This window comes from Tachyglossus aculeatus, chromosome 6, assembly GCF_015852505.1.
Source record: "Tachyglossus aculeatus isolate mTacAcu1 chromosome 6, mTacAcu1.pri, whole genome shotgun sequence".
Taxonomy (NCBI): domain Eukaryota; kingdom Metazoa; phylum Chordata; class Mammalia; order Monotremata; family Tachyglossidae; genus Tachyglossus; species Tachyglossus aculeatus.
The window spans coordinates 61,365,548-61,392,998 of NC_052071.1; the positions used below are offsets into that span (position 1 = coordinate 61,365,548).

A 27,451-nucleotide genomic window follows, 5' to 3' on the forward strand; every position below is an offset into this window, starting at 1 on the left:
AGGCCCTATTCAATCAATCAGTCAATCAATCAATCGTATTTATTGAGCGTTTACTGTGTGCAGTGCACTGTACTAAGCGCTTGGGAAGTCCAAGTTGGTATATCCATGAGTGGTGTGGGGCTGGGATGGGGGTTAGGGTTGCAGGGGAGGGGCCGGGCCGTGTTGGGGGGTCGGGCTATGTTGGGGGGTTAAGCCCCCAAGCCCCTCTTCTTGGGTGGACCACCTTAGGGCAGCATCTGTCGCCCAGGGGCCCCAGGGGTGGCTCCCCAGGGGGTTTGTTTCCTCACCCTGCCAGTGGACCCACTTGCTGGGCCCACGGGCCCGGCTGCTGAAAGGCGATTTTTTCCAACTGCAAGAAGAATTGTGCCTTAACTCTGATCTTGCAGAAATTTTTAAAATTTAAAAATGAAGACACCGTCTTGAAATTTTGCTTTAATGAAGCTCCCGGATACATGACAGGGTGTCCCCGACCACACTGTAGGGATGCCTGTGAACACTGAGTGCCGGACGCCACCCGTTGCCCCATAGCACTACAGGGCTTCCTTTTCATTCCATTATTTCCTGTGTATTGGTAGAGTGTTTTCTCCGTGTGTGTGTGTGTGTGTGTGTGTGTGTGTGTGTGTGTCCGTCCGTCCCCAAGTCTTCCCGACCTAAAATCCGTGCGGGATATGGACCGTACCGCAACCTCTGATCCAAACTCCGGCGGCTGCCCCAGGAGGGTTCCCAGATTGGCGACTCCAGACTGAGCCCCCTCCTTCCTCTCCCCCTCCTCCCCGTCCCCATCCCCCCTGCCTTACCTCCTTCCCCTCCCCGCAGCACCTGTATATATGTAAATATGTTTGTATGGATTTATTACTCTATTTTATTTGTACATATTCTATTTATTTTATTTTGCTAATATGTTTTATTTTGTTGTCTGTGTTCCCCGTCTAGACTGTGAGCCTGCTGTTGGGTAGGGACCGTCTCTATTTGTTGCCAACTTGTACTTCCCAAGCGCTAGTACAGTGCTCTGCACACAGTAAGCACTCAATAAATACGATTGAGAGAGAGAGAGAGATTGAGATTGTTTATTTTGTGACCTGAAATGGAACTGGGTAAGTCTTGCTGTATTTGGTTTTTTCACTTTCTGCAGAAAGAATGCAGACTGCCAGGTGGATCTGGGGAATCCCAGCCGCTCCCAAAGAGGCCGGGATAGGCAGGTGGCCTTCATGCCTTGTTTTAGTGTTGAACTCAATCAGTGGTATTCACTGAGTGCTTACTATGTACTAAATTATTGGGAGAGTATAGTATAAGGGAGTTGGTAGACATGTTCCCTCTCCGCAGCAAACTTAAAGCCTAGAGGGAGACAGATAGTCATCATAAGTGATATTTATTGAGCGCTTACTATTGCAGAGCACTGTACTGACTGCTTGGGAAAGTACCAAGAGCCTTAGCATGTTACATGTTATGTGCTCACACAATCTAATGATGATCTTACAGTCTAGTGATATTAATATAAATAAATTTTGGATATGGGCAGATAATGATAATAATGATGGTATTTAAGCTCTTACTATGTGCCATGCTCTAAGCACTGAGGTAGATACAAGGTAATATCAGGTTGTCCCACGTGGGGTTCACAGTCTTAATCCCCATTTTACAGATGAGGGAACTGAGGTACAGAGAAGTTAAAGTGACTTGCCCAGAGTCACACAGCTGACAAGTGGTGGGGTGGGATTAGAACCCGTGACCTCTGCCTCCCAAGCCCATGCTCTTTCCAGTGAGCCACACAGCTTTTTTTTTAATGGCATTTATTAAGCACTTACCATGTGCAAAGCACCGTTCTAAGCGCCGGGGAGGTCACAAGGTGATCAGGTTGTCCCACGAGGGCCTCACGGTTTCAGTCCCCATTTTACAGATGAGGTAACTGAGGCACAGAGGAGTTAAGTGAGTTGCCCAAAGTCAGTTGGCAATTGACTAACAGCTGACAAGTGGCGGAGCCGGGATTTGAACCCATGACCTCTGACTCCCAAGCCCGTGCTCTTTCCACTGAGCCACGCTTCTCAGATATTCTGTGGGGCCGGGGACAGGTTAAATAAAGGGCGCGAATCCACGTACAAGATTGACAGCAGAAAGTTACCCGGCCCATCGCAGGACTGTGTAACCCTGACTAAGCATGCCCATCCCAGCTCCACCCCATGTCTGCTGTGTGACCTTAGGCAAGTCACTTCACTTCTCTGAGCCTCAGTTACCTCATCTGGAAAATGGGGATGAAGACTGTGAGACCCCCCCCCCCCCCCCGCCATGGGACAACTTGATCCTTGTATCCTCCCAGCGCTTCGAACAGTTCTTTGCACATAGTAAGCGCTTAACAAATGCCATATTATTATTATCCCAGGACCTGGGTAACCCTCACTAGCTGTGCCCATCCCAGGGCCAGAGTAACCGGGTAACCCTGACTAACCGTGCCCATCCCAGGGCTGGGTAACCTTGACTAACCATGCCCATCCCAGGGCCGGGTAACACACACTACCTGTGCCCGTCCCAGAAGCAGAGTAACGGGGTAACCCTGAATAACCGTGCCACTGTACTTAGTGCAGCGTGCTCAGCACACCGTGGGCACTCAATAAATAAACCATTGATGGAGCTCCCCTCTAGACTGTAAGCTCATTATAGGCAGGGAGTGTGTGTCTGCTAATTCTGTTGTAGTCTCCCGTGCACTTAATATAGTGTTCACCACAAAGGAAAGCGCTCAATAAATACCACTGATTGATTAGTGAAAAGACCATGGGCTTTGGAATCAGAGGTCAGGGGTTCAAATCCTGGCTCCACCAATTGTCAGCTGTGTGACTTTGGGCAAGCCACTTAACTTCTCCGTGCCTCAGTTCCCTCATCTGTAAAATGGGGGATGAAGACTGTGAGCCCCACGTGGGACAACCTGATCACCTTGTATCCCCCCCAGCGCTTAGAACAGTGCTTTGCACATAGCGCTTAACAAATGCCGTCATTATTGTTATTATTATTAGTGTTTCTTCAGAAAGGTGAGCCTTTTCCTTATCCACCTATGAGAGGCCCAGTCAGGGTTACCCTGGCCGTGGGCTGGGCATGGTCAATCAGGGTTACCCTGTTAATCTGGCCCTGGGATGGGTAAGGGAAGGGAGGGTTACCCTGCCCTGGGATGGGTGTGGTTAGGGTTATCCCGGCCCAGGGACTGGCACAATTAGTCGTTACCTTGGCCCTGGGCTGGACGTGGCTGGTCAGAAACAAGTTCCCCCCTGAGGATACTGGGCTGAGCAGAGGACCAGTGCCTGGCTCAAAGTAGGGTCCCAGTTTTGACCAAAATGAGGCGGAGCCGTGAGCTGTGAGCCCTCCTGGCAGATGGCCGGGGAGCCGGGAGCACCGCATGTGGGCCGTAGCGAGTCAGGTTCCCCTGCTTTGGGGCCGTCCGCTGGGACTGCGGAGGCCCTGCTCATCGGTGGATGCCCGCCGCCACCCTCCTTCCCCCATCAGGGATTTAAAACCATTTCCCCTTACCACCCAGGCCCCTCAACCGTGCCCCTGGAGCCAGCACCACAGAGGGGGCGAGGGTGGCCGAGTCGGAGCCAGTGGTAAAGGCCAAGCTGACGAGGAGAGAGAGGTTCGGACCACGTGGCTAGGCCCTGTGGGGTGAGGGGCACCTACACACCGAGGCCCCTGGGCCCCTCCTGGCTCTCGGGAGCTGAGAAAGTCCAAGCCCGGCTCCCGAGCTCGTGGCTGCCCCAGCTTGCCACCCCTGGGCAGCGGGGTCGGGGGGATCCAGGGCCCTGCCAGGATAGAGGTCAATGGGCGGCAATGGGAGGGAGTGCCAAGTGCCAGAAACAGGTGGTCTTGACAGCCCTGGCTGGTTTGGCTCTGATCCTTGACCCCCGGGCCCTGTTATCTGGTCCCTGTCAACTGCTTACCATCGGCTCTAAGGCATTCAGTCAGTCCTCCACCTCAGTGCTCTCCTACTACCACCCAGCTCATACGCATCACCCCTCCAACGCCAGCCTACTCACTGTACCTCAACTCTCCTCTCTCGCCCACATCCTCCGTCTGGGCGGGAATTCCCCATAATTCGTAACCAACAGACCGCCACTGTCCTCACCTTCAAAGCCTCATTAAAATCCCGTCTCCTCCCAGAGCCTTTCCTTATTTAGCCCTCATTTTCCCTACTCCCTGTCCCTTCTGTGTTGTCTATGCACTCAGATCTATACCCTTTAAGGCCCTGCTGAGAGCTCACCTCCTCCAAGAGGCCTTCCCAGGCTGAGCCCCTTCCTTCCTCTCCCCCTCGTCCCCCTCTCCATCCCCCCCGTCTTACCTCCTTCCCTTCCCCACAGCACCTGTATATATGTATATATGTTTGTACATATTTATTACTCTATTTTACTTGTACATATCTATTCTATTTATTTTATTTTGTTAGTATGTTTGGTTTTGTACTCTGTCTCCCCCTTTTAGACTGTGAGCCCACTGTTGGGTAGGGACTGTCTCTATATGTTGCCAATTTGTACTTCCCAAGCGCTTAGTACAGTGCTCTGCACATAGTAAGCGCTCAATAAATACGATTGATTGACTGATTGATTGATTTAAGCACTTGATAGTCACCCCACCCTCTGCCCCAGAACACTCAAGTACAGATCCATAATCTAAAGGAGTTTGTTCGATACGGAGGTGGATGGCAGTCATTGGAGGTTATTGAGGACTGGGGAGACGTGCACTGAACGTTTTTGTAGAAAAAATGATCCGAGCAGCAGAGTGAAGTATGGACTGGAGTCGGGAGTGACGGGAAACAGGGAAATCAGTGAGGAGGCTGATGCGGTAATCAAGGTGGGATAGGGTAAGTGCTTGGATCGGTCTGGTAGCAATTTGGATGCTTGGATGGGTGGGCTTGTTGTAAAGTAGAAGCGATGGGATTTTTGACAATCATTCAGTGGTATATATTGAGTGCCAACTATGTCCAGAGCAGAGAGGAAAGGTAGGAGGGGACGAGGTGATCGAATGCTTTTAAGGGTTTTTCTGATGGATGCAGAGGTGGATAATAATAATAATGACGGTGTTTATTAAGCGCTTACAATGTACAAAGCACTGTGATAAGTGTTGGGGAGGTTACAAGGTGTTCAGGTTGTACCACGGGGGGCTCACAGTCTTAATCCCCATTTTCCAGATGAGGGAACTGAGGCCCAGAGAAGTTAAGTGACTTGCCCAAAGTCACACAGCACACATGTGGCGGAGGCAGGATTAGAACCCGTGACCTCTGACTCCCAAGCCTGTGCTGTACCCACTGAGTCATGCTGCTCTCCAGAGAAGTGAAGTGATTTACCCGAGGTCACACAGCAGATTTTCCAGATGAGGGAACTGAGGCCCAGAGAAGTTAAGTGACTTGCCCAAAGTCACACAGCTTACAGTTGGAGGAGCTGGGATTTGAACCCATGACCCCCGACTCCAAAGCCCGGGCTCTTTCCACTGAGCCACTTGGATGGGCAACCACTGGTAGTTCCTGAGGAGTGGGGAAACACAGAGTCATTGTTTTTGTAGAAAAATGATCCAGGCATCTGGGTGAAGTATAGACTGCTTGATTAGACTGATTGATTCCCCATGGCACTTGGGGAGGGGTGAATATCCAAGTCCCCAGCACTTATATACATATGTATCTGTCATTTATTACCTGTCCCTTTGGTCAGGAAACTCCTTGTGGTCAGAAATCATGGCTACCTACTCATATGTATTATACTCTCCCGAGTGCGTAGTAAAGTGTTTTGCACACAGTAAGCGCCTAGTAAATGCCATTGATTGAAATGGTGCCACTGAGGGACTTAGTGCTGTTTTTGGTGTTCCTCACTCCTAAAAAATGTGGTCCCTGAGGTGAGAATGCGGTCCCCAAGGTGTGTGGTCCCCGAGGTGCAGGTGAGTGTGATCTTGGGTAGCGTAGAGGCGTGGTCTGCTTCTGGGGTCTTCAGTCACAGCCTTGGCCGGGACTTGTGGCTGTCAACCCGTATGTGTCTGTGGGCGAGGGTGTACACGTGTGGGCATGCAGACATTGTTGGGGGCCTGGTGGTGGGAGGAGGAGAGAGAGAGTGAGTGTGTGTGTGCGCACGCACGTGCACACACACAAAGCCTTTTGCTTTAGAATCTGAGGTTTCGCATTGCATTTCTCCTTTCTTAACTACTTGACATAGAGACCCCAACGCTTGCCCACTGTTGGGTGAGGACTGTCTCTATATGTTGCCAACTTGTACTTCCCAAGAGCTTAGTACAGTGCTCTGCACACAGTAAGCGCTCAATAAATATGATTGATTGATCAGAAAGCTTGCCCCTTCTTCAACCATTCACTCCCCAGTACCTTTTTCCCCACTGCTTTCAAACTTGTTAATGTCTCCTCTTTCTAAAAATACCCTCCCTTGACCCTATGGCCCCCTCCAGTTGTCGCCCTATGTCCCACGTACCATTCCTCTCCAAACTACTTGAACCAGTTTTCTGTGTCTGCTGCCTCTACTTCCTCTCCAGTTTTTTGTCCTTGTCAGGTTTTTTCCCTGGACCACTCCAGTCTGGCTTCTGACCCCTTCACTCCACAGAAACTGCCCTCTCAAAAGTCACCAGTAATCTCCTTATTGCCATATCCAACGGGTTCTACACCGTACTCTCCAAAGCGCTTAGTGCAGTGCTCTACACACAGTAAGCACTCAATAAATATGATTGAATGACTCCTAATCCTCCTCAACCTCTCAGCTGCCTTTGACACTGTGGAAACATTATCCAACTTTGGCTTCGCTGACCTCTCCCAGTTCTCCTATCTCTCTCTGTCTGCTCATTCTCAGTCTCTTTCATTTGCTCTTCCTCTTCCTCCTTCTCCCTCACTTTGGGAGTCCCTCAAAACTCAATTCAGGGCCCCCTTTCATTCATTCATTCATTGTCGTATTTATTGAGTGCTTACTGTGTGCAGAGCACTGTACTAAGCGCTTGGGAAGTACAAGTCGACAACATATAGAGACGGTCCCTACCCTCTATTCTCCATCTCCACCCACTCCCTTGAAGAACTCATTTGCTCCCATGGCTTCAGCTACCATCTCTATGAGGATGATTCCCAAGTCTATCCCACCAGCTCTGACTTCTCTGCTGCTCTGCAATCTCACATCTTCTCCTGCCTTCAGGACATCTCGACTTGGCTGTCCCGACTACACCTCAAACTTGACCCATCCAAAACAGAATGCCTCATAGTCCCAATTAAATCTGTTCCCCACCCACCCACCCCCGACTTTCCCGTCACTGTGGACGGCACTGCTATCCTCCCTGTAACCTTGGCATTATCCTCGACTTATCTCTCCCCCTTCAACCCATATATTCAGTCTGTCACCAAATCCCGTCAGTTCAACCTTCACAACATTGCTAAAGTCCATCCTTTCCTTTCCATCCAACTGCTGCCACGTTAATCCAAGCACTTATCCTATTCCGCCGTGATTACTGCATCAGCCTCTTCACTGACACCCCCTTCCTCCTGTCTCTTCCCCACTCCACTGCAGATTTCACTCTGCTGCCCAGATCATATTTTACAAAACTGTTCAGTTCCATGTTTCCTCACTCCTCAAGAATTTCCAGTGGTTGCCCATCCACCTCTGCATCGAACAGAAACACCTTAACATCGGCTTTAAAACACACAATCACCTTGCCCCCTCCTACCTCACCAATTTACTCTCCTACTACAGCCCAGCCCTCATATTTTCCTCTTCTAATGCCAGTCTACTCTTTGTACTCAAAATTCGCCTATCTTAATAATAATAATAGTGATATTTGCCAAGTAAGTGCTAACTGTGTGCCAGGCACTGTACTAAGCGCTGGGGTAGACACAGGGAAATTGGGTTAGACATAATCTCCATCCCACTTTGTGCTCAGTCTTAATCCCCATTTTATAGGTGAGGTAACTGAGGCACAGAGAAGTAAAGTGACATGCCCAAGGTCACATAGCAGACGTGTGGCGGAGCCGAGATTAGACCCCAGCTCCTTCTGACTCCTGGACCTGTGGTCTGTCCATAAGAACACACTGCTTCTCTTGCTACTGACCCCTCGCCCACGTCCTACCTCTGGCCTAGAACGCCCTCTTTCTTCATATCTGACAGACATTCACTCTCCCCACCTTCAAAGCCTCTTTAGAAGCACATCTCCTCCAAGAGGCCTCCCCTGACTAAGCCCGCATTTCATCTTTTCCCACTCCTTTCTGCATCACCCTTATACTTGGGTTGCATCCTTTTATTCACCCCATCCTCAGCCCCGCAGCACTTACATCCGTACCTGTAATTGATCTATTTCTATTAATGTCTATCTCCCCCGTTAGGCTGTATCCTCGTAGTGGGCAGGGACTGTGTCTACCAATTCTGTTACATCATACTCTCCCAAGAGCTTAGTATAGTGCCCTGCACATACTATACGTTCAATTGATTGATGACTTATTAAAACCTACTGGAAGTTCACATCTTCTGACTTTTCTCTTTATCTTAAAGACCCAGGAGAGTTGAGCAAACTGGACAAGTCGTGTTTGTCACCTGGACTGTGAATGCCTCTTGCTCTGACTCTTGACTGGGTTCTGTCAGGGCCTGAGGCCATTTCTGGGAGCGGGTGGGACCCTCTGGGGGCTGCAGGACCACAGCGCTGGGCTCTGGGAGGGTGTGCCCCTCACCCCCTGCCCCCCGGATGGTCCAGCCCTTCTGGGAGCAGCTCAGGCTCAGCAGGGGGTGTAGGGGAATCATCCTTGGGGGGGATCTGGGGCAGCAGTGGCTGGACTGGCTATGGGAGAGGCCTGGGGTGTCGGGAGATGGACATCACCATTGGGGGACAGGTGGGACCTGGCGGGGAGGCTCGGAGCATCAGGGGATCATTGTCATTGGGTGAGGCTTGGGGTGGCAGGTGGCGGGTGGTCGTTAGGGGCCTGGCAGTAAGCGGGGCCCGCGGCATTCGCTCAGCTTGCGGAGCAGGAGCACGTGGCAGCCGAGGAGACCCTCCCGCCGCAACCCGAGGCTCACGCCCGGGACCGGCCCCCACAGCCCCGAGACGGGCCTCTCCCGTGGGGCAGGCGGCACCTCCTGACGGTGCAAGAGCTAGATGGAAAGGCACCAAGGCGCCATGTCCTCCTCACTCCTGCCCTGCCCCAGGCCGACGGTTTCACGCATCCCAAGCGGCCCCAGCCTGATAGATAGAGATGGGAGTTTCATGAAGATGCAGACAGCTGAGACCCTGGGGCCCTCCACACGCCGTCCTCCCTCTGGAGGTCAGCAGCTGGTCCACATAGCTTCCATGTGCCACCGGGAACCTCTCGAGAGAGAGAGTGGCAGAGAGAAATCCCATTAAAAAAAAAAATGATGGCATTTGTTAAGCGCTTACTATGTGCGAAGCACTGTTCTAAGCGCCGGGGGGGGGATACAAGGTGATCAGGTTGGCCCACGTGGGGCTCACAGTCTTAATCCCCATCATCATCATCAATCGTATTTATTGAGCACTTACTGCGTGCAGAGCACTGTACTAAGCGCTTGGGAAGTACAAGTTGGCAACATATAGAGACAGTCCCTACCCAACAGTGGGCTCACAGTCTAAAAGGGGGAGACAGAGAACAAAACCAAACATACTAACAAAATAAATAGAATAGATATGTACAAGTAAAATAAATAAATAAATAGAGTAACAAATATGTACAAACATATATACATATATACAGGTGCTGTGGGGAAGGGAAGGAGGTAAGATGGGGGGGATGGAGAGGGGCACGAGGGGGAGATGAGGTAACTGAGGCTCAGAGAAGTGAAGTGACTTCCCCAGAGTCACACAGCTGACAAGTGGCGGAGCCTGGATTAGAACCTATGACCTCTGGATCCCAAGCCCGGGCTCTTTCCACTGAGCCACGCTGCTTCTCTTACCGTGGCCACCGCACCCCATGGACGGGCCCATTGGGAAGCCTTGGGGACCGAGAGCCTGAGCGAAGGGATCCAAATTCTCAGAGCCTCACAGTGGCATCCCAGCCACCACCCGGAAGGAGATGGAGGGGAGGGGCGGGGAAGACCTGAGGCCGCACATGCACACAGAGCCTCAGTTTACTTGAGCATCGCCTGGCCGACCAGGGTAGTCAGGCTGACTAATGACTCGGCCTTTGTAGTCAAAGGGGTGACTAACCCGTCTCATTTATCTGCAATTTTTCTCAGATCTCTGGTGGAAGAGGAAGACCCTCACATGAAAGTGTCCCTCGCTGGCGGTGGCGAAATGGGAGTGTCGGCCCACCTGCAGTCTTCCAAGACAGGAACCACCCGCTTTTTCACCAGCAATACCCATAGTTCTGTGGTCTTACAGGTAACGGAGCCCGTCTCTCAGATGAGTTGGCTTGGTGCCCTCTAGGTGGGTGGGGAAGATCGGTCATCCACCAACACCTGACTTTGTACAGCACCGGTGCCCCCTGGCACTTGTCCAAATTGCCGCTTGCCCTCACTGAATGTTTAACTCGTCTCCATCTGGGAGCTATTGCCGGAGTCTAGGTTCTTCTTGATCACTCTCTTTCTCTCTCCCTTGCTCTTTGTCTCTCCATCTGTGTGTCTTTGTGTGTGGGGGGGCGTTTGTGTGTGTGTGTGTGTGTGTGTGTGTGAGAGAGAGAGAGAGAGATATGCAGTGCCAGGCAGAGTGAAATAATCATTCATTTTTTCAGTCAAATGTATGGACCACATGGTATATATTAATCAATCAATCAATCAGTTGTATTTATTGAGCACTTACTGTGTGCAGAGCACTGTACTAAGCGCTTGGGAAGTACAAGCTGGCAACATATACAGTCCCTACCCAACAGTGGGCTTACAGTCTAGAAGGGGGAGACAGAGAACAAAACCAAACATACTAACAAAATAAAATAAATGGAATAGATAGGTACAAGTAAAATAAATAAATAAATAAATAAATGGAGTAATAAATATGTACAAACATATATACATATATACAGGTGCTGTGGGGAAGGAGGTAAGATGTGGGGGATGGAGGGGGGGACGAGGGGGAGAGGAAGGAGGGGGCTCAATGTGGGAAGGCCTCCTGGAGGAGGTGAGCTCTCAGTAGGGCCTTGAAGGGAGGAAGAGAGCTAGCTTGGCGGATGGGCAGAGGGAGGGCATTCCGGGCCCTGGGGAGGACGTGGGCCGGGGGTCGATGGCGGGACAGGAGGGCTGAGTAGGTGCGAATGAGGTTGTCGTTAATGTAACTTGGTGATAACAAGGGCCTTTTTCCCGGGGTGGGTGCCGGGCACTGCACTAAGTGGTGGAGTAGGTAGAAGCTAATCAGCTTGGACCCCATCGATTTCCCACATAGGACTCACAGTCTTAGTCCCCACTTTACAGATGAAGTAACTGAGGCACAGAGACTTTGCCGAAGGTCACACAGCATCAGACAGATGGTGGAGCTGGGATGTGAACCAGGTCCTCTGACTCTCAGGCCCGCGCACTTTCCACTAGGCCCCGCTGCATTTGTGTTTCCGGTGAAACACAAATTTTAGACTTTTAGACTGTGAGCCCACTGTTGGGTAGGGACTGTCTCTATATGTTGCCAATTTGTACTTCCCAAGCGCTTAGTACAGTGCTCTGCACATAGTAAGCGCTCAATAAATACGATTGATTGATTGATTGATTGATTGGTGGGCCCCAGTGAGGGCTGGGGAATGGATCCTTGGACCAGTTCCGTTGGCTTCTGGGCCCAGCATTCCGGCTCCGGTACCAACAGGCCCGCTCTCAGAGCAGACTGTTGAGGCCTGAGTGTGCAGGCGCCCGATGCTGAGCGGAGAGGGAGAGGGAGAGGGCTTCCCCAAGCCCGGCTTTGCTCGGCCTCATTCGGGGGAAAGGGCAGGGGTGGAGGGGAGCCGGTGGCGAGAGACAGGATTCCTTCGTGTTGCCTCCAAGGCACCAGCGTCCGGCCCGATGGGACTGTTGTAGGTGGTGGCTTTCATGTCGACACTTCCTAGGCCCAGCCGTGGACCTCTTACCCGGTGCGTGTGGGGCGAGAGGCCCAGTGTTCTGTTGATCAAGGTTGTTCAGTCAATCAGTGGTATTTATTGAGCACCCACGGTGTTCAGAGCACCGGACTAGGCACTTGGGAGAGTCCAGTAAAACAGTTGGTAGACAGGTGCTCGGCCCACAAGGAGCTGACAGTCTAGAGGTCTCCTTCCTTTAGTGTTTCCGAGCCACGTGGGGCTTGGGTCAGCCCCCGGGGTGACAGAAGCCCTCGAGGCCTAGTCCCAGAAGAGTGTTTCTTGGCATATGGGTTTCTCTCATTGGCTTCTGTGACCGGCCCAGAGGAACCCCGCCGGTCAGCCGCGGGCCAGAACTTCTCGGGGGCCTCAAGACTGACCCCGTGCACCCCCCCGCCCCCCAACTTGGTTCCCCTGTTCACTTGTTTTGATGTGTCTATGTCTATAATTCTATTTATATTGATGCCTCCTGACTTGTTTTGATGCCTGTCCTCCCCTTCCTAGACTGTAAGCCCGGTGTGGGCAGGGATTGTCTCTCTGTTGCCGAATTGTACTTTCCAAGCGCTTAGTACGGGGCTCCGCACACAGTAAGCACTCAATAAATTCGATTGAACAAATGAGAGCTGCCGGGCCTTTCGGACGCGTGTCCAGCAGGCTCCCAGGCCCCTGCAGGCTCTGTGATTGCCTCGTCCGCAGGGCTTTGACCAGCTGCGGATGGAAGGGCTGCTTTGCGACGTGACCCTGGTCCCGGGGGACGGGGACGAGGTGTTTCCCGTCCACAGGGCGATGATGGCGTCGGCCAGCGATTACTTCAAAGCCATGTTCACAGGTGGGTATCACCGCTCCGTCTTCCGGGGTGTCGTTCTGCCGTTGAGTATGTTGGCTTCCACTTCTTTGCACGTACCGAGTGGGAATGCTGTCGGCTTTAATGAAAAGAAGGCTGCCCTGCCTTAGCTCGGTGTTTCCTCTTAGGCGGAATGAAAGAGCAAGACTTGATGTGCATTAAACTCCATGGTGTGAACAGGATCGGCCTGAAGAAGATTATCGATTTCATCTACACTGCCAAGCTTTCTCTGAGCATGGACAACCTTCAGGACACTCTGGAAGCTGCCAGCTTTTTGCAGATTTTACCCGTTTTGGATTTCTGTAAAGTTTTTCTTATATCCGGGGTAAGAGATGGTTCCATTTCTTCCCAACCGTATTGGTCCCGTCCTGGCGTTCCAACCCTCTGACCGAGCGACCGGGCTTTCCCGGCCGTCCGGCCGCCCTGCCCTCCTGCCTCGGACGTCCTCCTGCCCGGGCCACCTTCCAGCCCTGCTCTCCTGCCTTGGCCGTCCTTCTGCCTTGCCCTCCTGCCCCGGTCACCCTTCTGCCCCGGCCTCCCAGCCCGCCTTCCTGCTGTGGCCACCCGGCTTGCCCTCCTGCCCTAACCTCCTGCCTCACCTACCCACCCGCCCTGGCTGCCTGCCCCAGCCCACCCTCCTGCCCTTCTGCTCCAGCCCATCCTCCCATCTCTGCCCGGCCTCCTGCACTCCTGCCTCCGGGTCAGTTGGAAGTATGAATGTCCTGAATAGCTGAATAGATGCCCCTGGTGAAGACTCCTCTGCCTGTTCTGTTATTTTTTCCCATCTCTTTCTCTGTGGGGTGGGGAAGTTGTTCCTGACATGTAACGGAAACTTCCTGCCGCAGTCTTAGCCCGTGGCCTCTGATTGTGCCCTTTGTCATCCCGGAGGAGACGCAGTCGCACCCCGCACGCGTCCCCCCACCCCTCCAACACACACACACATGGCACAGTTCGCTCAGCCCCCTGTTGACCCGCGCACTTTGCTATTTGTCAAGTGCTTACTAAGTGCTGAGCACTGGACTAGATACAGGACCATCAGAACGGACCCAATCCCTGCCCCGCTGCGGCTGACGGTCTAAGCGGGAGGGAGGACGGGTATCTGCTCCCCGTTTTGCAGATGAGGAAACCGAAAGGCAGAGAAGTGAAGTGACTCGCCCAAGGTCACACAGCAGGCAAGCGACGGAGCCGGGATTAGAACCCAGGTCTCGTGACTCCCCGTCCCTATCTGCACCCTGTTCTCTCGGCCCTCCTTCCCTCCCTTCCTCCCTCGCCAGGGATAGGAGGCCCTGATACCGTTAGCCTCTCGTCGCGTGACTGATTTTCCAACCCATGAGCTATTCAGTCGTCGTGCTCCCGTCCTGTTCATTCGATCGTATTTATTGAGCGCTTACCGTGTGCAGAGCACTGTACTAAGCACTTGGGAAGTACAAGTTGGCAACATACAGAGACGGTCCCTACCCAACAACAGGCTCACAGTCTAGAGGGGGGAGACAGACAACAAAACAAAACACGTGGACGGGTGTCAGGTCGACAGAACAGAATTAAAGCTACATGCACATCATCAACAAAATAAATAGAATAGTAAATACGTACAAGTAAAATAAATAGAGAGTAATAAATCTGTCCATATATACGGGGCTGTGGAGAGGGGAAGGAGGTAGGGCGGGGGGTCCTAGAGGTGCCCATGTCCTCTCCGAGTGGAGGGGTCTGGGCACTGGGGCCCTCTGGCTTCCTGTGAGTCGTCCCTCAGCATCTCATCGAGGGGGCAGGAGATGGGGGGCTCAAAGTCGCCGGCAGCGGAAGGTGGGGAGGTGAGGGGGGCGGGAAACCTGATGAGGGAAGCGTGAGACCCCCCCTCCGCATCCCCCAACCCCTCCCCACCGTCGCACAGTGCTCAGCCAGGGAGAATCAGCTTCTTCCCACCTCTGTCTTGTTCTGGTCCGAGCCGGGGCGACGGGCCTGACCTGACCCGGCCCACCCTCCGGTGCCCCGGCCCGGCGGGCACGGTGCGGGGAGGGGGGGGCTGCGGGGGCCGGCAGGTGCGGGGAGGGAGGCGAGGGGGGGTGGAAACGGGGGAAGCCCGAGAGCCCACGCAGCCGTCGGCGGGCTGACGGCTCTCCCCGCCCGCCCGCCCGCGCGCCGCAGGTCTCTCTGGAAAACTGCGTGGAGGTGGGGCGGATCGCCAACACCTACAACCTGACGGAGGTGGACAAGTACGTGAACAGCTTCATCCTGAAGAACTTCCCCGCCCTGCTGAGCAGCGGCGCGTTCCTGCAGCTGCCGTTGGAGCGCCTGGCCTTCGTGCTGGCCAGCAACAGCCTGAAGCACTGCCCGGAGCTGGAGCTGTTCAAGGCGGCCTGCCGCTGGCTGCGCGCCGAGGACCCGCGCCTGGAGCACCCCCGCATGGAGCACGCCGCCAAGCTCATGCTCAACATCCGCTTCCCGCTCATGCTGCCGCAGGACCTCATCAACCACGTGCAGACGGTGGACTTCATGCGCACGGACAACGCCTGCGTCAACCTGCTGCTGGAGGCCAGCAACTACCAGATGATGCCCTACATGCAGCCGGTCATGCAGTCGGACCGCACCGCCATCCGCTCGGACAGCACCCACCTGGTCACCCTGGGCGGGGTGCTGCGACAGCAGCTGGTGGTCAGCAAGGAGCTGCGGCTCTACGACGAGAAGGCCCGCCGCTGGAAGTCGCTGGCCGCCATGGACGCCCCCCGCTACCAGCACGGCATCGCCGTCATCGGCAATTTCCTCTACGTGGTGGGTGGCCAGAGCAACTACGACACTAAGGGCAAGACGGCCGTGGACACGGTCTTCCGCTTCGACCCGCGCTACGACAAGTGGATGCAAGTGGCCTCGCTCAACGAGAAGCGCACCTTCTTCCACCTGAGCGCCCTGCAGGGCCACCTGTACGCCGTGGGCGGGCGCAATGCCGCCGGCGAGCTGGGTGAGTCGGCCCCGGGGCGCCCGCGGGCGGTTCCCGGCCCGCTCTCCCGGGGACCACGCGGACCCCGGAGCGTGGACAGCGGCGCTCGGCCGGCCGCCCCCCGGGGGCGCGGGGAGGGGCCAGGTGCCAGTGGCCCTCCGGGACGGCTGCCCTCGTGGCTAGGGATGTCGTCCCCACGCCCCCGACTCTCTCCCGGGGACCAGGTCCGAACCGCCCGACACCCCCGACCCCCCTCTCCGTGATCAGACGTGGGCTGTCGGACACCCCTGACACTCAATCAATCAATCAATCGTATCTATTGAGCGCTTACTATGTGCAGAGCACTGTACTAAGCGCTTGGGAAGTACAAATTGGCAACATATAGAGGCAGTCCCTACCCAACAGTGGGCTCACAGTCTAAAAGACACTCCCCTCTCCTTCCCTAACCCTCCCCACAGTGAGCAGCCACGGACCATCCGACATCCCCGACACTCCCCTCTCCTTCCCCTACTCTCCCCAAGATGACCCAGCACGGATCGGTCAGCCGGTCAGTGATATTTGAGAGCTTACTACGTGCAGAGCACTGTACTGAGTGCCTGGGAGAGGACAACATGAGCGGTGGTAGACTAGTTCCCTGCCCACAGTGAGCTTACAGTCTAGAGGGGAGACACCCCGATTCTCCTCTCTCCATCCGCGACTCTCCCCCGAGTGACCCAGTCAAATGTTAATGTTTATCATCATCATCAATCGTATTTATTGAGCGCTTACTATGTGCAGAGCACTGTACTAAGCGCTTGGGAAGTACAAATTGGCAACTTATAGAGACAGTCCCTACCCAACAGTGGGCTCACAGTCTAAAAGGGGGAGACAGAGAACAAAAACAAACATACTAACAAAATAAAATGAATAAATAGAATAGATATGTAATAGAATAGATATGTATTATGTGCTTGGTTGGTGCAGAGCACTGTACTGAGTGCTTGGGAGAGCACAGTGGAGTGAATGGACACAATCCCCACCCACAAGGAGCTTATAGTCTAGTGGGGCAGTAATTGAAATAAATTAGAGTTATCTATATAAGTGCCATTGGGCTGGGAGGGGCGATACATAAAGGGAGCAAGTCAGGGTGACACAGAAAGGAGTGTGGGAGAAGAGGAAAGGAGGACTTTTTTATGGAAGGCCTCTTGGAGGAGGCAGATCTTTGAATCAATAACAGGTGGGGGGGGAATAACAGAATTCAAAGATCTCCCCAGAAGTGCTACCAGAAGAAGAGGTGTTAGGTAGGGTGATGACGGTCAGAGAAAGCTTCCTGGTGGAGATATGATTTTAGTAGGGCTTTGTCAAGGGGGAGAGGGCTGGACTGGTGGGAAAGTCCGCCAGGAATGGGAGACCCAATCCCTGCCCTCAAAGGGCTGACAGCCCAGCTGGGTTGGGGGACGCTCAGCGAGCAAGATCAAGTAGTGCAAATCAGGAGAGGAGTGTCACCCCCTCTCTCCTCCCCCCGCTCTACAGAAACGGGTCGGAGGCCACCCCAAGTCTGCCCAGCCCAGGGGCATCTGCCTCTCAGCAGCGACGCCGGAGGAGCCTTGGGGGTTTCAGCTGGGGTGGTGGTTCACCCTCATCGTGGCTGTGGAGGGGTTTACCCTGCCTCTCCACCACCCTTTCCCCCCCCCCTCCCAAGTACATCAGGGGCCTTGGCATGGGCAAGGACTGAGATCTTGAACCAGGAAATGAAGACTGGGCATGGTCGGTGCTAAAGCCCAATCAGTGACCCAGCCGGTAGCCTGGGTAGCGGCTCGGTCGTGGCACGACGGTTCCATCGGGGTCCCCGCAGCCCGCGGGACTGTAACGGCAGTCGCTACCAGAGCCATTAGGCTTCCCGGCCCTCCTGCCTCTCCGCCCTCCCCTACCCCTTGGGCTCATTCATTCGTTCATTCATTCAAGTGTATTTATAGAGCGCTTACTGTGTGCAGAGCACTGTAGTAAGCACTTGGGAAGTACAAGTTGGCGGCATAGAGAGACGGTCCGTACACAACAACAGGCTCTGTCTAGAAGGGGGAGACAGACAACAGAACATGTGGACAGGTGTCAGGTCATCAGAATGAATAGAAATAAAGTTAGATACACATCGTTAACAAAATAAATAGAATAGTGAAAATGTACAAGGCTCCCATTCAGCCCTCAGGCAGTCTGCGCTGCGGGCCACCGGACCCCGGGGGAGCACGTGAGGGGCTGGGGAGGGCGGTTGGTGAGAGCCGCCGCCAACCTCTTTTCGTTTCCGTCGGCACAGCCACCGTGGAGTGCTATAATCCCAGGATGAACGAGTGGAGTTACGTGGCCAAGATGAATGAGCCCCATTACGGCCACGCGGGGACTGTGTACGGGGGACTCATGTACATCTCAGGTGAGTTGGGCCCCGGGGCCTCGCTTACGTGGAAGTGAGTGGTGCCCGAGTCCCCAGGGAGGGAGCGGGAGACCGTGCCCCGGGGCATCATATACGTGGCAGGTGAGGGGTGTCCTCGTCCGGGGCCTGAGGGCGGGTCATCCCTGTCCGCGCCCTCCTCGGGCGCGGTCCTGCCTACCTGCTGACCCCGTCTCCAGCGCCTCCCTGCCCATAAGCTGACTCCCACCTCGAGCGCGTCCCCGCCCCCGTACTGACCCACCCTCATTTGGCACGTCATCATCATCATCAGTCGTATTTATTGAGCGCTTACTGTGCGCAGAGCACTGTACTAAGCACTTGGGAAGTACAAGTTGGCAACACGTCTCCCCCTTCTAGACTGTGAGCCCACTGTTGGGTAGGGACTGTCTCTATATGTTGCCAGCTTGTACATCCCAAGCGCTTAGTACAGCGCTCTGCACACAGCGCTCAATAAATACGATTGATTGCTATAGAGACAGTCATCATCATCATCATCATCAATCCTATTGAGCGCTTACTATGTGCAGAGCACTGTACTAAGCGCTTGGGAAGTACAAATTGGCAACATATAGAGACAGTCCCTACCCAACAGTGGGCTCACAGTCTAAAAGGGGGAGACAGAGAACAAAACCAAACATACTAACAAAATAAAATAAATAGAATAGATATGTACAAGTAAAATAAATAGAGTAATAAATATGTACAAACATATATACATATATACAGGTGCTGTGGGGAAGGGAAGGAGGTAAGACGGGGGGATGGAGAGGGGGACGAGGGGGAGAGGAAGGAAGGGGCTCAGTCTGGGAAGGCCTCCTGGAGGAGGTGAGCTCTCAGCAGGGCCTTGAAGGGAGGAAGAGAGCTAGCTTGGCGGATGGGCAGAGGGAGGGCATTCCAGGCCCGGGGGAGGACGTCCCCAGCTACGCGCTGGCTCCGGCCTCTGGTGCGTCCCTGCCCCCCCGCTGACCCTCCTCACCCGTGGCGCGTCCCTGCCCCCGCTGTAACTCCAGCCTCTAGTGTGTCCCCATCCGCCGTCTCACCCCCGCTCGTCCGCGGCCCCCCGCGCTCCTCCGGCGCGCCGCCCCCCTGACGCGGGCCTCCCGCGCGTCTCCGCAGGGGGCATCACCCACGACACGTTCCAGAAGGAGCTGATGAGCTTCGACCCGGACACGGACCGCTGGGCGCAGAAGGCCCCCATGACGACGGTGCGGGGGCTGCACTGCATGTGCACGGTGGGGGACCGGCTCTACGTCATCGGCGGCAACCACTTCCGCGGCACCAGCGACTACGACGACGTGCTCAGCTGCGAGTACTACTCGCCCGCCCTGGACCAGTGGACGCCCATCGCGGCCATGCTGCGCGGGCAGAGCGACGTCGGCGTGGCCGTCTTCGAGAGCAAGATCTACGTGGTCGGGGGCTACTCGTGGAACAACCGCTGCATGGTGGAGATTGTGCAGAAGTACGACCCGGAGAAGGACGAGTGGCACAAGGTGTTCGACCTGCCCGAGTCGCTGGGCGGCATCCGCGCCTGCACGCTGACCGTCTTCCCGCCGGACGACCTGGCCGCCTCGCCCTCGCGGGAGTCTCCGCTCGCGGCTCCGTGACGGGGGGGCCCCCCCGCCTCTTCGGCCGTGTCGTCGTCGCCGCCGCCTGCCCCGGGGGGCCCGCGAGGGCCGGCCCGGGCCCGCGCTCGACCCACGTGGCGGTGGCGGGGCGGGAGGGCCTCCTGAGGGGACGCGGTAGCGAGCCGGGCGTTTCCGTGCTGCGGGAGGGCTGCCCGCGGGGCAGTCGGGACGTCGTGCCGGTGAAGAGCCCGGGGGTGGGGCCGGGGCACCCTGGCTTGCGACCTCTCACGGATGTTTTTTCCTCTCGCCACTGACCGTGGAACGGATGCAGGGAGGAAGGGAGGGTGTTTGATGGCAAATCCACCATGAACTCCGAGCTGAGCTCCCTCCTGGGCCCCCTCCCTCCCTCCCAGCCCAGTGTGTCTGGCCCCACTCCCTCAGTGCAGGCCACCGGGTGCCCCCCACCAAGGGCGGGTGGGGGAACCGACCCCCTTTTTACAACAGGGAAGCAGCAGGCAGAACCAGGTGCCCGGACCCCCCAGCTCCCGTAGCCCACCCTGAGGTTTTTTGTGCGGGGTCACCTCAGGTGGACATGGGATGTCCTGGGGTTTTTAAATCAAGAGGCAGCTGGCACAGCCGGGGTCCTCAGGGATGGATAGGCTGGCACCGTGCCCCCCCGCCCCCCCTTCCCCAGATCAGGGTGGGAAGGAAGGAAGGGCCAGTGATGTCCCGAGAGGCCCTTGGCCGCACCCTCCTCCCCAGGTGGAATTATTTCCGCTTTTTCTCCCGGGCCGTGGAGATGGCTCGGGGAACCTGCGCCCCTCTCCCTCACTGGGGGTGTCTGTCCGGTGGCTGCCAGGTGATGCTGGCAGAGCCGGGGGGTGGGGCTGGGCACTCAGCACTCAGGCGACCAGGTGTGATCTCTTTTGTTCAATAAAACTTTCACCTGCACTGTGGTCTCAGGCCTCCCCTCAGCCCCTTGGCCTTCCTGCCAGGGCACGTGTGCCAGCGCAGGCTTAGAGAGAGTGTGTATGTGTACGCGTGAGCACATGAGGGAGTGCCAGTGTGTGTATGGGTGCAGGGGAGCCGCCCTGCCCGGTGCCTTGGTTTTAGCTGCCGGGGAAGCTGTCCTGGTAGCCGTCCTGTACGAGGCTGGCCTAGAGGCTAGTTCAGCAGCAGGCCAGGGCTCACGGTCTTTCGAGCCGCTCCTCCCCGCCCTGGTTTCATTTTCCACGTGGTGTTTTCTTCCTGAACAGTTCCAGGGACTGTTCGGGGCAAGGGCCCCTCAAGGGTACCCCCTAAGTGGCCGCAGTGACTAGGGGTGAGAGGAACTCAGAATCAGGCATGTCCACGACTGGCCGCTGTGGCCCTGGACGGGGGTGCTGGGGAAGGGGGCGACGGGTCCATCTGCTCAGTCCCATTGTAGGGTCCACCCTCCTCTGTCCCACTGGACACGCTCACTCTGTGGACGGGGCTCACTATAACTCTGGTCCACTCAAGGGCACTGTCTGCACCGGGTGGCGGCGGGCGCAGGGGCACCCGCGCACGCTTCAGCGAGCAGCCGAGATCTGGCGGGGCGGCACTGCGGCGGGGATGGGAGCGGGCAGGGAGGTGGTCGTGGGGCTGCGGGGCGGACATAACCTTCCTCCTCTGCCCCGATAGGTGGGCACAGCCTCCTGGGTCGGCATCAGTGGTAAGTCTGACCACCTCACAGCAGGAAAAACGTTTTACGTGTCTAGATGGAGCCAATGCCAGGCAGCTGCCGTCCATCTGTCCATCTGCGTCTCCCCCTCCCATTTCGAAATAGAGCAGGATGGGAGTGGGGGCTGGCAGCGGGAGCAGCCAGTGCGGTCGGGGCCTGTGAGTGGGTGGGGGGCATGCCTGGTGGGCCATGTTTCCAGCACCTCAACTACACTGGCGCCTCGCTCAGCCACCTCAGATGTGGAATGTTTTTTGTCCAAGATGATTAATCAGGCCTCAGAGGATCCTGGAGAGAGCAGAGGTATTATTATTATTATTATTATTATTATTATTATTATTATTATTATTATTATTTTATTAGCATGGTGTTAAGCACTTACTGTGTGCCAGGCACTGTATTTAATGCTGGGGTGGAATCTAGTCCAGAAAGACTGCCTGGAGGGAGCAGTGGTCAGGATTACTGTATGGAATTGTGAAGGAGGGGAGGGAGGAAGTTTTGCCGAGGAGCAGGAAGGGGAAAGAATTGGCTGCATCCCAGCCACACCGAGTAACGGAGGACCAGCATCTGTCCCATGTGGCCAGGAGCTTGAGACCCATTCAGATGGGTGGACGGGCTTCTCCGTTCCTCGGCAGCCTGGGGTGTGGATTCTGGCCAGAGTGAAGCAGAGTCAGCCTGTGCTCGCCCACGGTGCTGTCTGGTGGTGCCATCTGACCCCTGCTGTTCCTCAGCACCCGGGGTTTGAGGGGAGAAGCCATAGGCCACCCTCCCCCTGGAGCGCCCCTCTCCAGCTTGGGGAGTGAGGAGGGGCAAGTGGGCTGTGGCTGGCCGGGCTTGGGGTGGGGGGCCGTGGCCATATTAGCTCATAGCTGGTGCTGTCACGGGGCTACCGACAGAGAAGCAGCGTGGCTCAGTGGAAAAAGCCTGGGCTTTGGAGTCAGAGGTCATGGGTTCAAATCCCGGCTCCACCACTTGTCAGCTGTGTGACTTTGGGCAAGTCACTTAACTTCTCTGTGCCTCAGTTCCCTCATCTGTAAAGTGGGGATTGACTGAGCCCCCCGTGGGACAACCTGATCGCCTTGTATCTCCCCCAGCGCTTAGAACAGTGCTTTGCACATAGTAAGTACTTAATAAATGCCATTATTATTATTATTATTATTATTACCGACAAGCTGTAAATTCCTGTCAGCATTTAGCATGGATTTTTTTTCCCCTGATAGCGCTTAACAAATTCTAGGTGCAAGGCACTGTACTAAGTGCTGGGATAGATAGAAGATAATCGGGTTGGGCACAGTCCATATCCCACCCAGGGCTCCCCAGTCTTATGCCCCATTTTATAGCAGCATGGCTCAGTTTTTAGACTGTGAGCCCACTGTTGGGTAGGGACTGTCTCTATATGTTGCCAACTTGTACTTCCCAAGCGCTTAGTACAGTGCTCTGCACACAGTAAGCGCTCAGTAAATACGATTGGAAAGAGCGTGAGCTTGGGAGTCTGTTGTCATGGGTTCTAATCCTGTATCTGCCACTTATCTGTGTGATTTTGGGCAAGTCACTTTGCTTCTCTGGGCCTCAGTCACCTCATCTGTAAAATGGGGATGAAGACTGTGAGCCCCATGTGGGACAACCAGATTACATTGTATCCCCCCAGCGCTTGGAACAGCGCTCGGCACATAGTAAGTGCTTAACAAATGCCATCGTCATTATTATTTCTGTTACAGATGAGGTAACGAGGCACAGGGAAGTGAAGTGACTTGCATAAGCAAGGAAGTGGTGGAGCTGGGCTTAGAACCCAGACTTCCAGGGTAGTGCTCTGCCCACTAGGCCATGCTGCTTCTCCAGGGCTGAAACTGTGTTTTCCGTGTTTTTGGGAGGTGGCAGTGACTGCAGTGGTGGCATCGCCTCCCCCATAGGGCAGCTAGAGCCAGTATAGGGGTCCCTGCCTGCCTCCCGGGGAGTCGGTGTTGGCCGACACTGACTCACGCCCTTCAACACCTGCTCGCCACCGCTGTGGGTCTGTCGGGAAGAGAAGGGGAGAGGCACCAATGATTATTCATCGTGCTTATAAAAAGTATTTCCCACTGCTGGCAACCCCAGGCTGCTCTCTGCCCACGGAAGGCGGCCGAGACAGCGTTGGGCCCCGAGGGGGCGCCTCACGCAGTACTCCCCCTTCGGAAGAGTCGAATCAAATGCCACTCCTCAATACGGCTTTAGGCAGTGCCTTCTTAATACACTCTGCCTTACTTAACCGCTCAACCCAGAGTGGGACATTATCCTCGCCACACAGCTTGTAAAAGGGAGGAGAGAAAACAAAAACAACAACAACAAAGAAGAATACCAGATTCGACTGCTGCGTCTACCCCGCCCTCGGCCCCAAGGGGGCGCTCAGGGCCGCCCTCGGCCGCCAGGGGGCACTCCGGGCTGCCCTCGGCCGCCAGGGGGCGCTCAGGGCCGCCCTCGGTCCCCAGGGGGCGCTCAGGGCCGCCCTCGGCCGCCAGGGGGCGCTCAGGGCCGCCCTCGGCCGCCAGGGGGCTTTCAGGGCCGCCCTCGGCCGCCAGGGGGCGCTCAGGGCCGCCCTCGGCCGCCAGGGGGCGCTCCGGGCCGCCCTCGGCCGCCAGGGGGCGCTCCGGGCCGCCCTCGGCCCCCTGGGGGCGCGCAGGGCCGCCCTCGGCCGCCAGGGGGCGCGCAGGGCCGCCCTCGGCCGCCAGGGGGCGCTCAGGGCCGCCAGAGGGCGCTCCGGGCCTCCCTCGGCCCCCAGGGGGCGCTCAGGGCCGCCCTCGGTCCCAAGGGGGCGCTCAGGGCCGCCCTCGGCCCCCAGGGGGCGCCCAGTCTTAATCAATCAATCAATCGTATTTATTGAGCGCTTACTGTGTGCAGAGCACTGTACTAAGCGCTTGGGAAGTACAAGTTGGCAACATATAGAGACAGTCCCTACCCAACAGGGGGCTCACAGTCTAGGCCTCGGGGGGCCCTCGGCCCCCAGGGGGCGCTCGCTCCGAGCCGCCGTGGGCCCCTCAGGGCGTGGGGCTTAGATTTACCTGGTAGGTCGGGGTTCAGGCCCGCAGAGACCCCCCCAAGTAAAGCGGGGGGGTCCGAGTCCCTCCTGGCTCTGGAAGAAGTGGCTCGGTGGAAAAGAGCCCGGGCTTTGGAGTCAGAGGTCATGGGTTCAAATTCCCCTCCGCCAATCGTCAGCTGTGTGACTTTGGGGAAGTCACGTAATCAACCAATCAATCAGTCACTTCACTTCTCTGGGCCTCAGTTACCTCATCTGGAAAATGAGGATGAATAATAATGATGGCATTTTAGTAAGCGCTTACTATGTGCAAAGCACTGTTCTAAGTGCTGGGGAGATTCCAAAGTGATCAGGTTGTCCCACAGGGGTCTCACAGTCTTAATCCCCATTTTACAGATGAGGTAACTGAGGTTCAGAGAAGCTAAGTGACTTGCCCAAAGTCATACAGCTGACAAGCGGCGGAGGCAGGATTTGAACCCATGACCTCTGACTCCAAAGCCCCTGCTCTTTCCACTGAGCCACGCTGCTTCTCCATGAAGACTGATAGCCTCCCGTGGGACAACCTAGAGGAGCAGCGTGGCTCAGTGGAAAGAGAACGGGCTTTGGAGTCAGAGGTCATGGGTTCAAATCCCAGCTCCGCCACTTGTCAGCTGTGTGACTTTGGGGAAGTCACGTAATCAATCAATCAGTCAATCGTATTTATTGAGAGCTTACTGTGTGCAGAGCACTGTACTAAGCGCTTGGGAAGTACAAGTTGGCAACACATAGAGATGGTCCCTACCCAACAGCGGGCTCACAGTCTAGTCTCACACTCCCTTTTGCGATGCCCTTGCACATTGATTTACACCCTCTGTTCACTTCACTTATGTCCATATTCGTTATTTACAGTAATGTCTGTATCCCCCTCTAGACTAAAAGTTTATTAATAATAATAATAATGATGATGGCATTTATTAAGCGCTTACTATGTGCAAAGCACAGTTCTAAGCTCTGGGGAGGTTACAAGGTGATCAGGATGTCCCACGGGGGCGGGGCTCACAGTCTTCATCCCCATTTTACAGATGAGCTAACTGAGGCACAGAGAAGTTAAGTGACTTGCCCAAAGTCACACAGCTGACAATTGGGGAAGTTGGGATTTGAACCCCTGACCTCTGACTCCAAAGCCCGGGCTCTTTCCGCTGAGTCACACTGCTTCAAGTATTCATTCATTCATTCATTCATTCAATCGTATTTATTAAGCACTTACTGTGTGCAGAGCACTCTACTAAGCACTTGGGAAAGTACAATGCAACAATAAACTGTGATATTCTCTGCCCACAACGAGCTCACGGTCTGTGGGTGGGGATGAGGGACAGACATCAGACATTAGAGAAGCAGCGTGGCTCAGTGGAAAAGAGCCCGGGCTTTGGAGTCAGAGATCATGGGTTCAAATCCCAGCTCCGCCAATTGTCAGCTGTGTGACTTTGGGCTGGTCACTTAACTTCTCTGTGCCTCAGTTCCCTCATCTGGAAAATGGGGATTAAGACTGTGAGTCCCCCCGTGGGACAACCTGATCACCTTATAACCTCCCCAGCGCTTAGAACAGTGCTTTGCACATAGTAAGTGCTTAATAAATGCCATCATTATTATCAATACAAATAAGTAAAATTACAGATATATAATAATAATAATGTTGGTATTTTTCAAGTGCTTACTATGTGTCAAGCACTGGGGTAATCAAGCTGTCCCACGTGGGGCTCAGTCTTCATCCCCATTTTACAGGTGAGGTAACTGAGGCACAGAGAAGTTAAGTGACCTGCCCAAGGTCACGCAGCTACCAAGTAAAAGTAAAGAGAAGTAAATATAAAACCTGTATATATGTTTGTACATATTTATTTATTTATTTATTTATTTTATTTGTACATATTTATTCTATTTTATTTTGTTAATATGTTTTGTTTTGTCGTGTCTACCCCTTCAAGACTGTGAGCCTGCTGTTGGGTAGGGACTGTCTCTAGATGTTGCCAACTTGTGCTTCCCAAGCGCTTAGTACAGTGCTCTGCACAGAGCAAGCGCTCAATAAATACGATTGAATGAATGAATGTATATATGTTCGTATGTATTTATTACTCTATTTATTTTATTTGTACATATTTATTCTATTTATTTTATTTGGTTTATATGTTTTGTTGTCTGTCTCCCCCTTCAAGACTGTGAGCCTGCTGTTGGGTAGGGACCGGCTCTAGATGTTGCCAACTTGTACTTCCCAAGTGCTTAGTACAGTGCTCTGCACACGGCAAGCACTCAATAAATACGATTGAATGAATGAATGTATATATGTTTGTACGTATTTATTACGCTATTTTATTTGTACATATTTATCCTATTTATTTTATTTGGTTAATATGTTTTGTTGTGTTCTCTGTCTCCCCCTTCTAGACTGTGAGCCCACTGTTGGGTAGGGACTGTCTCTATAATGTTGCCAACTTGTACTTCCCAAGCGCTTAGTACAGTGCTCTGCACACAGAAAGCGCTCAATAAATACGATTGAATGAATGAACGTATATATGTTTGTATGTATTTATTACGCTATTTTATTTGTACATATTTATCCTATTTATTTTATTTGGTTTATATGTTTTGTTTTGTTGTCTGTCTCCCCCTTCTAGACTGTGAGCCCGTTGTTGGGTAGGGACCGTCTCTAGATGTTGCCAACTTGTGCTTCCCAAGCGCTTAGTACAGTGCTCTGCACAAAGCAAGCGCTCAATAAATACGATTGAATGAATGAATGAATGAGTGAACGAATGAATGTATATATGTTCGTATGTATTTATTACTCTTATTTTATTTGTACATATTTATTCTATTTATTTTATTTGGTTTATATGTTCTGTTTTGTTGTCTGTCTCCCCCTTCTCGACTGTGAGCCCACTGTGGGGTAGGGACCGTCTCTACCTGTTGCCAACTTGGACTTCCCAAGCGCTTAGTACAGTGCTCTGCACACAGCAAGTGCTCAATAAATACGA

General features: G+C 54.3%; 1 protein-coding gene across 1 annotated transcript in view; it reads left to right on the forward strand.

The window, feature by feature from the left end:
- KLHL13 (kelch like family member 13) overlaps positions 1-20,648 on the forward strand; it is a 46,468-nt gene extending 25,820 nt beyond the window's left edge. The window contains exons 3-8 of the mRNA XM_038748069.1: positions 10,182-10,326; positions 12,668-12,800; positions 12,944-13,140; positions 14,961-15,771; positions 18,041-18,154; positions 19,289-20,648. Coding sequence (XP_038603997.1) covers positions 10,182-10,326; positions 12,668-12,800; positions 12,944-13,140; positions 14,961-15,771; positions 18,041-18,154; positions 19,289-19,776 — 1,888 coding nt within the window. The 3' untranslated portion in view covers positions 19,777-20,648. The remainder of the gene's footprint in view (positions 1-10,181; positions 10,327-12,667; positions 12,801-12,943; positions 13,141-14,960; positions 15,772-18,040; positions 18,155-19,288) is intronic.
- The last annotated feature ends 6,803 nt before the right edge of the window (positions 20,649-27,451 follow it).